The sequence below is a fragment of the Lepisosteus platostomus genome, chromosome 12, assembly GCF_059453375.1.
Source record: "Lepisosteus platostomus isolate fLepPlt1 chromosome 12, fLepPlt1.hap1, whole genome shotgun sequence".
Taxonomy (NCBI): domain Eukaryota; kingdom Metazoa; phylum Chordata; class Actinopteri; order Semionotiformes; family Lepisosteidae; genus Lepisosteus; species Lepisosteus platostomus.
In genome coordinates this window covers 18,245,114-18,258,328 of record NC_142622.1, presented here as the reverse complement: position 1 = coordinate 18,258,328, position 13,215 = coordinate 18,245,114, and the positions used below count along the sequence as shown (strand labels likewise).

General features: G+C 36.4%; 1 protein-coding gene across 4 annotated transcripts in view; it reads left to right on the top strand.

The window, feature by feature from the left end:
• The window catches only part of atp9b (ATPase phospholipid transporting 9B), a 149,767-nt gene that overhangs the window by 53,988 nt on the left and 82,564 nt on the right, over positions 1-13,215 (top strand). For all 4 annotated transcript variants that reach the window (XM_088601272.1, XM_088601270.1, XM_088601269.1 and 1 more), the window contains 2 exons: positions 1,329-1,423; positions 10,070-10,150. In XM_088601272.1, coding sequence (XP_088457398.1) covers positions 1,329-1,423; positions 10,070-10,150 — 176 coding nt within the window. The remainder of the gene's footprint in view (positions 1-1,328; positions 1,424-10,069; positions 10,151-13,215) is intronic.

Here is a 13,215-nt window from a genome sequence, read left to right as displayed (position 1 = left end):
CAAGATGAAACCGCTTATTATAAAAGACACCTCAAAATGATTTATTGTAAACCTCCCTTAGCCTTTAGGTGAGAACATTTTTTTTCTAGTAGTAAACCTCCGTGCTCTTGCTGTCTGAATGTGGTTTTTATGATCAAGACTAATCGCTAACAGTAACATTTGCAGGATGTGACGCAGACGGCCCTTTTATTTGGCGTGTGTGTGGAGGCATCTAGCAGCGTGTAAAATCCACAAATAATGATTTATGGTGTATTAATGATTTAATACAAATACATGTGTCTTATGGCTTCTATTAATTCTTTTTACCTAACTCTCCTGCAAGTGTTGCACAGCTTTAGTCATGTTACCAAACAGAGTAGCAGTGGTGTCTTCAGTTCACTCTTAGGAATTGTGAAAAATCCTGATCAGTGAAGCTGGTAACAGGCACATACCCAGCCAGAAAAGTTAAAAACAGTTATCCTTGTTTATTCCTGAAAGCGTATCTTGATCGTGACCATAAAAAAATTATCCCCTTCATGTGTGGGCTTCGTCCAGACCACAGACCCTCCAGAACTCTACTACATACTGCACTGTATTGTACTTCTTTTATGCAGACTGAAAATGTTGTGTGTTATTTATATTAGCTCCCTAAAAAAAGGCAACCTTTAACACTGAAGTTTAAACAAGGATCAATTAGGCATTAAAAATATTTCAGCAGATGATACAATCAAACCAAGCCTTTAGTCATTTCTCTGTCATTGCCTTCCCAGTGATTGTTAATGTTTTTTTTCTTTGTTTTGTTTGGCAACTGCTCCCAAAAACTGAATATCACTGACTTTTTAAATAAAAGTTAGAACAGTACATGCACTTAGATGAACTTGTTGGGCTGTTATCACTTTGGATTTTGTTGGAATTTAATTTTGTTGGAGATGTTTTTGTTCTTAGAAAATGGTTCTTTGTTCATTTTCACTTATGCCATAAAATGAAATTTAAACATAACCATCTGGCCCCTTTAAGCCCCTGGTATTTGAAGACGAGCTAGAAGTGCTAGTGATTTTAAGCTGTAGTTATATTTAAGTTATATTATTTTTTCCATTAAAATTATTCAAAGATTGTGTCCTGTCAGTGTTTTCAATGCATTTTATTTCCAAGACCGAAACAGCACTGCCTAGGTGTCTGTTTCTCACCTATTATTAATAAGTCACAACATTTAGGAAAATTTCTGAAAATTAACAAGTTTGTTTGCTCTGTGCGATACTGTCAGTGCAGTGGCAAAAGAAATGTTTAAAATGATCCATGATGGGAGAAATGTGTGATACTGAGAGTCACATTTTTTAAATTGTTCTCAGGTGCGTGTTTTATCCGTACGGATCAACTAGATGGTGAAACTGACTGGAAGCTGAAAGTGGCTGTTGCCTGCACCCAGCGACTGCCTGCGTTAGGGGTGAGTAGATGTTTTTTTGCTATATTTTTATTTCTTATTATTTTTTCAGGAATGTATTTTTTCAATAAATTACTTGATCAGCAAGATAATTCTGTGAATTGTGTGTATATTTTGTGGTATTTGTTCTCCTAAGTTTTAGAGGTATAAGCAATTCTGAGTTGTTTTGACATACATGTTTTAGTATTCAAATGAGTGGAATAATTGGGTAAAACTCGTACAATATAACTATCCCCAATATATACCTAATGAAGTGACACTTAAATTTTAAATTGGCTGTATTCTGCCTTTTAGACTGTGGTGTTTTCATGCCTTTTAAAAAGGTAAAACGATTGTACAGAATTATATATAATAAAATACACAAACAAAAACCATACAGTAGTATACATTATTACACAGGGCAGTAGTTTAGTTTTTTTAATGATTGTATACAATGTTAATACAGCTAATGTGGTAAGAGGCTATTCAGTTATTGAAAAAGAATGCCAGTCTTAATTGTCTTATACAACATTTATCCTGAACTTATGTCAGTTGACAATGACGATAAAAATGAAGAAATTAAGACTTTTTGAAGAATGCTTTTAATCAGATTCTGGGTCAGTAGAATATATGATCATTGAGCAGGAGGTACGATTGGTTTCGATTAATTATTTTTTGTCTCTCACTATATACAATAGAGCATATTTGTAAACATTGTCTTCTATTTTTTAAAGATAAATGTCTTTTTGACTTTTAGTCAAAATCTATGTGTCTGTAAAGCCATGATATTTGAACAGCAATGCCCACTCTTTCTCCGACTTTCATATGGAGATCATTATTCATTAGGTTATTTTAGTGAGGCACTTCAGTGACAAGATTACAGACGACTTTGGTTTGTGTGGAGGAATCTGTTTCAATAGATGTATTATCAAGCTTAGTGCTATTCATGAATGCCACCTACTGGGCCTGTATTACAACAGCTGTGGTTAGCAGGGATGCTGCACAGGTGCAGCTCTTCTGAAACAGGAAAATATGAAAACAGAACACATTTCTGCCTTGTAGTTTTTTTTAGCTTCTTGGCTATTTTGCATATGGTAGCCCTTCCGAAGTACCAAAGTTATTTTTCAAGATACACATGTTTTTTGTGTTTCTATTCAGATGCTTTTATTATTCTGCATTTTGGGGATGTGCAAATGTATTAATGTATATTTTTCACGTTTGTTTTATTTTCCTCAATGTTCCTGCAAACATAGGGAAAAGCACAGAGTCTAGAATTTTATGTTTAACCGCTTTTTGCACTGTACTCTAGCTTTCTGTTTGACACAGAGTTCAGCAATTTGATTACGGAAGCTGGTGCAGTAATTCAATCATACATGCACCAGCATAATACTGCTCATACCTGTCAGTCATCTGTTTGATTTCCACATCTATCTGGTGTAATGGACTGTGGGTGTCTTGTGTTGACACGAGCTGTCAGTCCCATCATCTGCTCAGCATTGTAACCTTATCCACTGTGACACTGAGAATAAATAAGCCTGCAGGGTTTCCAGCCTTTTCTTTAAGAAGAGATGACACCGCCGAAGATGATCAGTTCAGATTTTGTTGTCTTCCTAAACCACTTAATGTGATCAGAGAATTAAAATTTCAACAAGTCATTTAATGATAGCTGTGCAGCAAGATCTGTAACACCCAGGTCAGGTTTCCTGCGGTATTGCAGTAATATCTAAGGCAGGTTTTTTTTTCCTTTTGTTTTTTTTTTTACTGGACTCACTCCAATTCCTAGGACATTCTCTCCTACTTTATGTGATCAGGTGAATTTATTACAGGCTATGAGGTCACTGTGATTTTCAATAATTGGAGGCTTGCTGATTTATATTAAAAGATCCATAAAGTAGTAAACTGTACCATTTACATTTAATTAGTTTTATTGAGCTGTCGGCTGTTTTATTTGTAATGAACCTCATGTTATGATTAAGGACATATTTTAATGATCTTTAAGTGAGGTTAACAAATGTTGCCCTTGACCTGGTAGAGGGCATTTTTCCCCTTCCATTATAAATGGTAAGAGAGAATACTTGAAATTTTTTATTGTGGAAGAAACGGAAGAGAGAGCCATTATAATTGCATTATTTAGCAGTTTTAGCATCTTACATTTTAGGAATAGCTGGCTTGTTCTGGATGTGATATCACTCTTCTTAGAAGATGTTTTTCATTTGCTTCTGAGTAATAAGAATTGTAAAATGTGCCCACCTCTTTAGTTCCTTTTTACTGTACTGTATATTATTGGCAGAAAAGTTGTGAGTATTTACAGAAAGCTTTTTATTTGTAAAAAAGAAAGTTATTACAGCTTGTTCAGGCATTTTGGGACAATGTTTTAAGTTGAATGAATTTAGCTGAATATTTAAATGTTTGTTCAGACATGGTACAAGCAATGGAGGTGTCACTGTGCTACAGTGGGAAAAAAAGATGTGGTCCATGATTGGGCAGACCTGGATTTCTAAATGGGCCTTGAGAAGACAACCTTCAGACGTTTTTGCTTTGAAAGCGCTCCTGAACGTAACTGAAGAAACGCATCTTTACAACGGTATCCTGGCTGAATTATTCAGCATTTACAATCAATTTTAACCCCCTCAGCTGGGGTCCCGGTCAGACCACAGGAATGTTGACGGGTCACAGCAGAACATGATCCGGCTCCTTACTGCCACGCGTTCCACCGATGAGGGGGGCTGATTGGTTGTTCTCAATTGACGCTTTCACTTTTCATTTCAGTCTGACATCTGCATAAAGTCAAATAAACCAAAAGCAAAGGTTTGCTTTAAAACTTTCTCATTTGCATTGTGTCATGTGTAGTTTGTTTTCCAAGTGCGATCCTGCGGTCTTCAAACTGGAGTCTTGGCACACGTTTGAGCCGAGTTTATATTCTTTCACATTTTCTCTTGAATACATCTAGTCATTTGCATATGAACACACCTGAATAATACACCACAAACACTGTTTTTTTGTTGTTTCACCTTACCGTTCAGTCTGCAGCATAAAATAATCTCTGTTCATTTGCAGCTCACTCTTTTCACCTCGTATAGTATTTGTCTTCCCATTTTCATGAAGATATTTTGGATATTTCTTCGGCAATGTGTGTATCAAACCCTGATCATTCGTGATCGTGTAGTTTTCTTCCAGACATTTTGGTTGTGCAAAGGCTGATGCTTTAGCCAAGTAAGAACTGTCTTGACTTTGAATTCTCTGACACAGCTGTGACACAGAGATTCTGTCCCTTGTCTGTCACCTTCCATGATTTACTGAATCAGTACTGAATCTGAGCTGCTGTGAAACACACATATAACAGTCTAGAAGTTGTCACATGGGGCTTGGTCATTTGGCTTTTTTGCAAAGTAAGATGGGTATAATGGAGATTTTTTATTGGATAAATGCAAATTTATAACATTATTTGGAAAGCAAGGTAGTGGAGAAAACTTAAATACATTTCTTAAACATTTCTCATTTTCTCATTGAATATCAGAAGACTGTAAATTGAAAACAAAAATGAAGTTAGTTTGGGGTGAACCTATTAGTAAAACAGAAAGTTAAGTTCTATTCAAATTACACTTAACAGTAACCAATATACTGTACAGCCACATCTAAAGCTAACTAGGAAAAGGAGAAGAAGCTGAAATTTACCTAATGCCTTTGAGCACATTTCCAGAATAAAACATTAATGTACAAAAATAATAAATGACGTGTAATTTGTACTAAACAGTTGCCTAACTTTTAGAAAGAATGTGCTCCCACTGAACTAAAGTGAAATTTGACACAAGAGTGTGTGTGTAAAAGAACAGGGCTCCTCCCACACCCTGCACCTAACTGCTGTCCTTGCAAATGCAGTATTTTGAATTATAGTTGTTTGAAACAGTGGTCTTTTTATGTTTTCTCTGTGCTTTTGTAAAGAAGGGGTATTTGGTTTCTTTGTGAAGTGTGTAAACAAATCCTCCCATATCATCTTCAGGTGTAAACATTGTGTCTTGTCTACTTAATTTAATATCTCACTTGAGGTTTTAGTTCTTTTTTCATTTTTATGCATGAAGACATGTTTGTATGAGTTGTGCTTTTTAAAGGTTAATTTCAGATGATGTAGTTTTAGAAATTCTGTATTTCTTAAACATATTTCATGAAACACTAAGTTAACAGAGTACTCAGAAGGAAATGTGTTTCGTGGTGCCTTGACCAGGAAGCTCCCAGTTACAACACACACCACACATAACACATAACACATAACACAACTGGATGCTATCTTTTTGTATTTTTTCTCTTGAAATGACACATCTACTTTCCAGAAAAACAACTAAGAAGAATACTAATTTCAAGGATTTGGGAGATGTCTGGGTGAGGCATCTTTTTTTTTTTTTAAAAGTCTGTAATAGTTGAATAGTAAAACGTTTTTTCAATGAAAGCGCTACTACGGCTTTAGCCCTGACTTAGTGAGACTGATACTTTTTTTTAAATTGTAACCATATTAAAAATACCACCTCAGCATCTTTTCTAGATTTTCTTATTGTTACAAAATTTGTGAACAATTTAAAACACTTTTTAGTCTTGTATAGCAAATATTTCCTTTTCTTAAGAAGCTCGCTTGCTTCTCACATTTTCCCAAGTTTCTTGACATGGCTTTTACGTGGTGCTGCACGACTGTGGAAAGTGATCTGTTATTCTGCTCGCCCTAAAGAGGAGCTTCAACGAAATATATGCTGACTGGTTAGTGATGATGATCCCCTGAGTTTAGGAAGGGATTGAGCCTCCTACTAGTGAGGGAGACAGCACATGGTTCTATATCTCCTTCAACAGCCTTTTTAATAGGGACTTGTTAATTTAAAGCTTAGCTCTTTTACAGAGGAGACAGTCAATAGAAGCTCTCCTTTTCCTTTTCAAGGAAAAGAGTCGGCAAAGTAGCGACATAACCTGCTCTGGTCCTTAAAACAGAGGCAGCAGCTGTTGTCTGCTTTCTCTTTCCAATGCTTGTATGTTTCACAGACACTAAGACTCAATTCACTGTGCAAAAATTCGAAAGCATGTTACAGTCTACTGATTTGATTAAAAAAAGAGAGGTGTTTTACCTGACATACTTCAATAACTGTCTCCTTTTTTTCTTAGAGTCTGTGTGTGGTGTTGGTTTTCCATAGTAGGGATTCAGCTCTGAGAGACTGTTATTTTCCTCTGTACAATAACCTTTATATAATAGCCTAGATTATCTCAATTGTGGGTGATAACAGATGGGGAGAAGAGTGAATGATGAAGATATAGGACACTGCTTGCGTTCCGGGATCATATGAATTATTTCTTGTAAACCCGTTGAGTGTTGGAAGGGGATGAACAGGAGCTGTGAGTGGCCAGCGTGTGAATGATTTACAATAGTTGGCAGGGAGCTGGAGAGGGAAATGGATACGAGCTCTCGCTGCTTTTCTAAGATTGAAAATCACTTGATTTACTTTTTTATCACTTTTTTTACTTTCTCTTTTTCTTCTAAAGATGTGAATTCTTAATTCCTCTTAATGGCAACTGTATCAAGTAAAATTTGGAGGAGCGTAGAAGGACAAAAAAGAACTGCTTAAGTTTAGATTTAAAGGTATTTTTAGAAAGTCAATACGGAGGAAAGAATTAAATTTTAGGTCTTAGTATGCTGTTGGCTATAGATTTGACATTTGCTGTATAATATTGACTGTGTTCTATGCTTCTTAGTTACTGTATGGTTTTCAATAGGGTTATTTTTTAAAGTGTTTTTGCAATGTATGATAAGTGTAATGGAATGTTGTCAGTTTATGATATCTTTTATAGTTTAAGATGTTGATGAATTTGTGCATGTACTGCTGTTTTTGCAAATGTTACAAATAAAGGTTAAGTACTGGAAAACTAACATGTTTTGGCATTTAGCTTACAGTATTGGTTTGAAAGCTCTTTGTGAGACCCTGCACATTCCTTTCCTTTAGGTCTTTATTGATATTATGGAGCGAAATTGTGTTACACGAAAGATGCACTTTGGTTTGTACTGACTGCACATGAAGTGTTGCTCAAGTGGCCACATCAAAGTTTCTTTCTGCCTGCCCGCCCCCCTGTGACCCACCTGAGTGGAAAGTTGAAGTCAAGTAAACTTGTTTTTATCATAAAACCTCCACTGATGTATGGATAGCATGCTCAGAAATCACATTTGAAATTTATTTCAGTATTACATTAATTATGAAAGCAAGTATTCATATCATATTCTTATTGACAACATGTTCATGTTTGTTGTAAATGTTTACTTGTATGTGTGGTAAGCCATGAAATTGGATAAGACCTTATATATGTCTCTGACATTTGTAGCAACAAAGAGCATATACTGAAGAATATGTTTCAGATAACTAAAATATGTTGGCTGAAGTATGTTCTTTGTACAATACAGTATGATGGAAACCTAGGTATTTTACACATGATAATCTTTAAAAATTAAAGGGATTTCATAAATTATTTTAATGCATATAAGATGCCTTTGTATCTAACTATAAAATAACAGTGCCCTGTATTATTATTTACTGTAATTAGATAATGGTCACTTGAGAGATATAAACGAATTTGCTGCACATTTGCCGCAAAATGTATGTGCTGTTATTGTACTAAATTAGAAACTAGTAACTTTTCATCAGTTTACTGTTAAACTTAAGAAAAATTGATTTATGCATTCAGTACTACTAGCAGGTATTCTTCACCCCCAAATATAAAGTTTCCATTAACTGTGTCAACAGTAATGAGAAAACAAGCTGCCCAGGTGTTGTTCCCAAGGTCATATGAGTGCTTCCGATACCATCTAATTTCCTGCCGCTCACCCATGTATGACTATGCTTGGTACTTGTACAATTACTGAATTTACCATAGACTTCCTCAGTAAGATGTTGGGAAACAATAGAAAAGGCAAAGAAAATAGTAGGATATATAGTTACATGCATAGAATTTAAATCAGGGAACGCTATGCTAAAATTGTATAATCCCTTAGCAAGGCCCCTATTAAAATACTATGTGGAATTTTGGTCACCACATTATAGAAAACATATTGCTGGTCTGGAACTACTTCCAGAGATAGATACAGGTAGAGGCCAAAAAATAGAAACACCTGATTAAATGAGGGACATCGAATGCAGTGCCTTAAAAAATATTCAGACCCTATAGTATCCGATTTAGTGAAATTACAAAGCCATGCATTTTTCACATTAATTATCAAAACCTGAAAGCTCAGTCTCCAAAGGGTAACATAAATTATAGCTAATCTCAGAAAAACCTAAAGAGGAAAAACTGAAATTCACAACTGAAAAACTTTTATTATGCAGTATATGTAGTGAGACCCATGACCTCAATATTTTGTGGAAGCACCTTTGCCAGCAATTACAGCCACAAGTCTTTTTGGGTAAATCTCAGCCAACTTTGCCCACTGGCTTGCTGCAGTATTTGCCCTTTCTTCTATGCAGATATGCTCAGGTTCTCTCAAGTGGTTTGGGGATCGCTAATGGACACCGGTCTCTCCACAGATTCTGAAAAAATATTCAGTTCAGGACTCTGACTGGGCCACTCAAGGTCATTCACTTCCTAATTCTTTCAAAAAAAACCTCCAGTGTAGCTTTAGCTTTGATCTTTGGACCATTGTTATACTGAAAGGATTTTCACCGTAGTTTTATGTCCTTAGCAGGCTGAAACAGGTTCTCCTCGAGTATTTAACTGACTGTGGACACAAGTGGAAGCTACATAAATGTGTACAAGAGTGCATTTAAAACTGAAAACAGCAGGCACTTCTTTACCCAAAGGATTGTGGGAGTATAAAACGAGCTACGCAGCCAAGCTGTGGAAGCTGATACCCTTGCTTCCTTCAAGAAACAGTGACTACAACCAAACTAAATGTTCCTAAAGTCTTCCTCTTGTTTGTAACTGTCCTTCCTTATGTTCTTATAATTATTATGCTCACACCTGAAGAAGGCTATACGGCCAAAAATGTGAATAAACCCATTACTTGTTCCTTTACAATTATTATGTGTACAATCCTCAGAATACATGTGATTAGTGTGTTGTTGGGAGTTCAGTGTTCTGGTACAAGTACTCTCTTAACAGAAGATTCTCACATTTTGTTGTTCCTTTTTTTTTTCCATTGTAAAATTATTTCTCTTGGACCAGAAATAATGGCTACTATGTTTCTGCATCAGAATTTATACCGATTCTAGGATTCATAAGGAAAACAACTGCTGTTTTCGTGGATAACAAACAGATTGTAGTTAACTACTGTACTAGATGCACTTTGTATGCAGTGAATTTTAGATGGAAAATCAACATTTCCTCATGCAGCTTTTGATGACTTTTCCACTAAATGATGATAAAAAATATTGCTTAATCTAGTGTCAGATACAGGATTTCATAAAACTGCAAATGTTTTTTTTCCAGTGCGTCAGTTCAGAATTCGGTGCATGTATTCGGAAAGTAGCCTGCTGTTCAGTGGTATGATTCTCATCAGATTCATATGAAAACCTAGCAGACAAAAGGTCAATTTGCTTCCTGAACATCTGCTTTCTGATCAAAACGTTTGGACTATTTTTGATGTTTGCTTGTGGTTTGGAATCAGTTTTTAATATTTGCTCTTTTGTCTTTGTTTGTTTTGTATGCACACAGGATCTGTTCTCAATCAATGCCTACGTTTATGCTCAAAAGCCACAACTAGATATTCACAGCTTTGAAGGCACCTTCACGCGGGTAAGTTATCAACAAAAAGCAAGTGAACATGGATTCAAAAAGGACTTTGAAAATTTTTGTTCAATTAATCCTCTTTGAGCTCCTTTATGGCTAACATGTTTTATAAAAAAAAATAGCCTACACTTTGAAAAGAGGGAGAGTTAAAGACATTGAGGTTAAAGACCACCATATTGATTTGCAGTCAAAAGAACAGACATCCATGTGATGTTATATGCTTGTCATGAACTATCAGAATCTCAACGTCTTGATTCATTGAAGAATGCCCTTAAGTTTTGCCATACATGGTTAAAGTTTGGATTCCTTCCATGAACCTTTAAAATTAAAAATGCTATAGTGTGTTATATACAGTCATGGCCAAAAATATTGGCACCCATGCACGTTTCAAATAATGCAACATTTCTACCAGAAAACTGTTGAAATTAAAAAATGTTGGGTATCCACATATGTATTTCTTTGGTTTGCAGTGGAACAACAAAAAAAGCTGAATAATTGACTAAATCTTAGCTTATTCCACAGGAAATCCTAATATAGCCCAGACAATATTATTGGCACCTTCTACAAGAAGTTAGATAATTAGATTTCAAGCAGGTGATTCTCCTTTGAATAGGGAAAAGGACTCGTTCTCCTGTTTTGTGTCACTGTGTGTACCATAATGAGCATGGAAAAAAGAAAGAAAACCAAAGAATTGTCAGACACAAGACACAGATACAGAGGTCAGACACAAGATTGTAGCTCAGCATAGACAATCTCAAGGCTACAAGTCCATCTCCAGAGACCTTGATGTTCCTGTTTCCACCGTACGTAATGTTATGAATAAGTTTAAGGCCCATAACACCAACCTCCCTGGACGTGGCCGAAAGAGAAAACTTGATCAAAGATTGCAGCAAAGGATTGTTTGAATGGTGAAGAAAGCACCTTGATCAACTGCCACACAGATTCAAGCTGGCCTTCAGACACAAGGTACGACAGTTTCAACTCACACCATCCATTGCCAACTCACTGAAACTGGGTTATATGGTAAGAGACCCAATAGGACCCCACTGCTGAGAGAGAGACATAAGAAAGCCGGACTACAATTTGCCAGAACACACCTGAACATGCAAGAATCCTTCTGGGTGAATGTCCTGTTGACAGGTGAGACCAAATTAGAGCTTTTTGGTAAAACACACCATCTCTATGTTTACAGAAAACAAAATGAAGCTTTCAAAGAAAAGAACACCTTCACTACAGTGAAACATGGAGGAGGTTCAGTGATGTTTTGGGGTCTCTTTGCTGCCACTGCCACTGGCACTGGGTGCCTTGGACGTGTGCATGGCTTCGTGAAATCAGGAGAAAAACCAAGGCATTTTGGAGCGCAATGTCATACCCAGTGTCAGAAAGCTGGGTCTTTGGTCTTGGGTCATGGGTTTTCCAGCACGACAATGACCCCAAACACATTTCAAAAAGCAACCAGGAATGGTTCAAGACAAAATGCTGGACTGTTCTGAAGTGGCCAGCAATTAATCCAGATCTAAAACCTCATTGAAAGCCTGTGGAGAGATCTGAAAACAGTAGTTGGGAGAAGGCACCCTTCAAATCTGGGAGAACTGGAGCAGTTTGGACAAGAGGAGGAGTGGGCCAAACTGCCAGTACAGAGGTGCAGGCAGCTCATCGATGGAAATAGGAAGCGCTTGATTGCAGTTATTTTGACCAAAGGCTGTGCTACCAAATATTGAGTCTGGGGTGTCAGTAATTTTGTCAATACCATCTCTTTTTATTTTCCAATTTAAAAGGATATATTAAGTTCCGAATCTAAAACAAAGGTTCTGTAATATTAACTGAAGTAAAGAATTGTGGAGACCAAATACTTTTTTCAATTTCAACTTATTTTTAGTGGAAAATGTGAGTTATTTGCAAAAAGTGCTAGGGTGCCAATATTTTTGGCCATGACTGTACTCAATACATTAATACATTAAGCATTATCACCTAGTATCAGAAACAAGATAGGTTTATTAAGAATAGGACATGATATGTTAAATTATTCTTAATTTTGAATATTTTTTGAATAATTTTGCAATAAGATTCAGGTTCTAGTGAATTAGAAAACATAAGATTCAGAGATGCTGAAGTGGCTATCACAGCACAGATGTTTGTTGGATACTATGAAATGCTTCTTTTCAGATACTGAACAACCCTTGTAAACATGTTGTTCATTTTATGGCGTGTTGTGTAAATTGAGAAACACTGCATCTTATTTCATTGGGATACGCTATAATCCTATTGCATGGGTGCGGGTCGTATAAATCATTCAGCATTGCAGTTCTTATTAGTCTTATTAGTTTTTAAATGATGTACACTTTGAATCTCCAGTGCAGTGACCCAGATAAATGATAAAGCACTTTGCCACACTAAATGCAAGCAACCTTAAGCAGTGTGCATCCAGTGACTTCGACTTTAGATGCAGGTTTTTCTCCTTTCAGGTCACAGTTTCTGCAGTGATTTTATTAATAGCAGATTAGCTTTAACAGCCTGAAAAAGGGGCCTACACTGTGCATACAGCCACAAAGAGCATCTTTGTTTATTGCTTTCATTCTTGGCCACACACAAGGCTTAGCAAGAGAGCATTTCCTGTTCTGATTCATTCTCTTCTGTCTTTGCGTAACTTGTCCTCTAGCTTTTCGATTCACTTTTTTTTATTAGAAGCCTTTTTCTCACAGACCTCTGTAACTAGCCCCATAGTTAAAAGGGCCTTTATTGAGTAGATTCTGAGCTTTCACCTTTCGTAATACACTGTGAGCAACGCTATAGCTAGCTATAGAAACAGCAATTTGTTTAAACTGTCCTGATGAACTTTTAACTTCCTGTTGAAGCAGTTAAGTTAGGTTTAGCTATTTTTTAGAATAATGTGACTGTACCTCTTGCTTACTTGAGTAAGCACAAAGTTATCATATTCATCATATCAGGCAGGCAATTTGAGAAGGAACACAATCCCCGTTTCCCCTCCTGACTTTACCCATTTTAAGCAGACATCTTTAATTAAGAGAATGGCCTGGGGTGGGGAGGGAGTTGCCAGGGGAGTGGGGTGG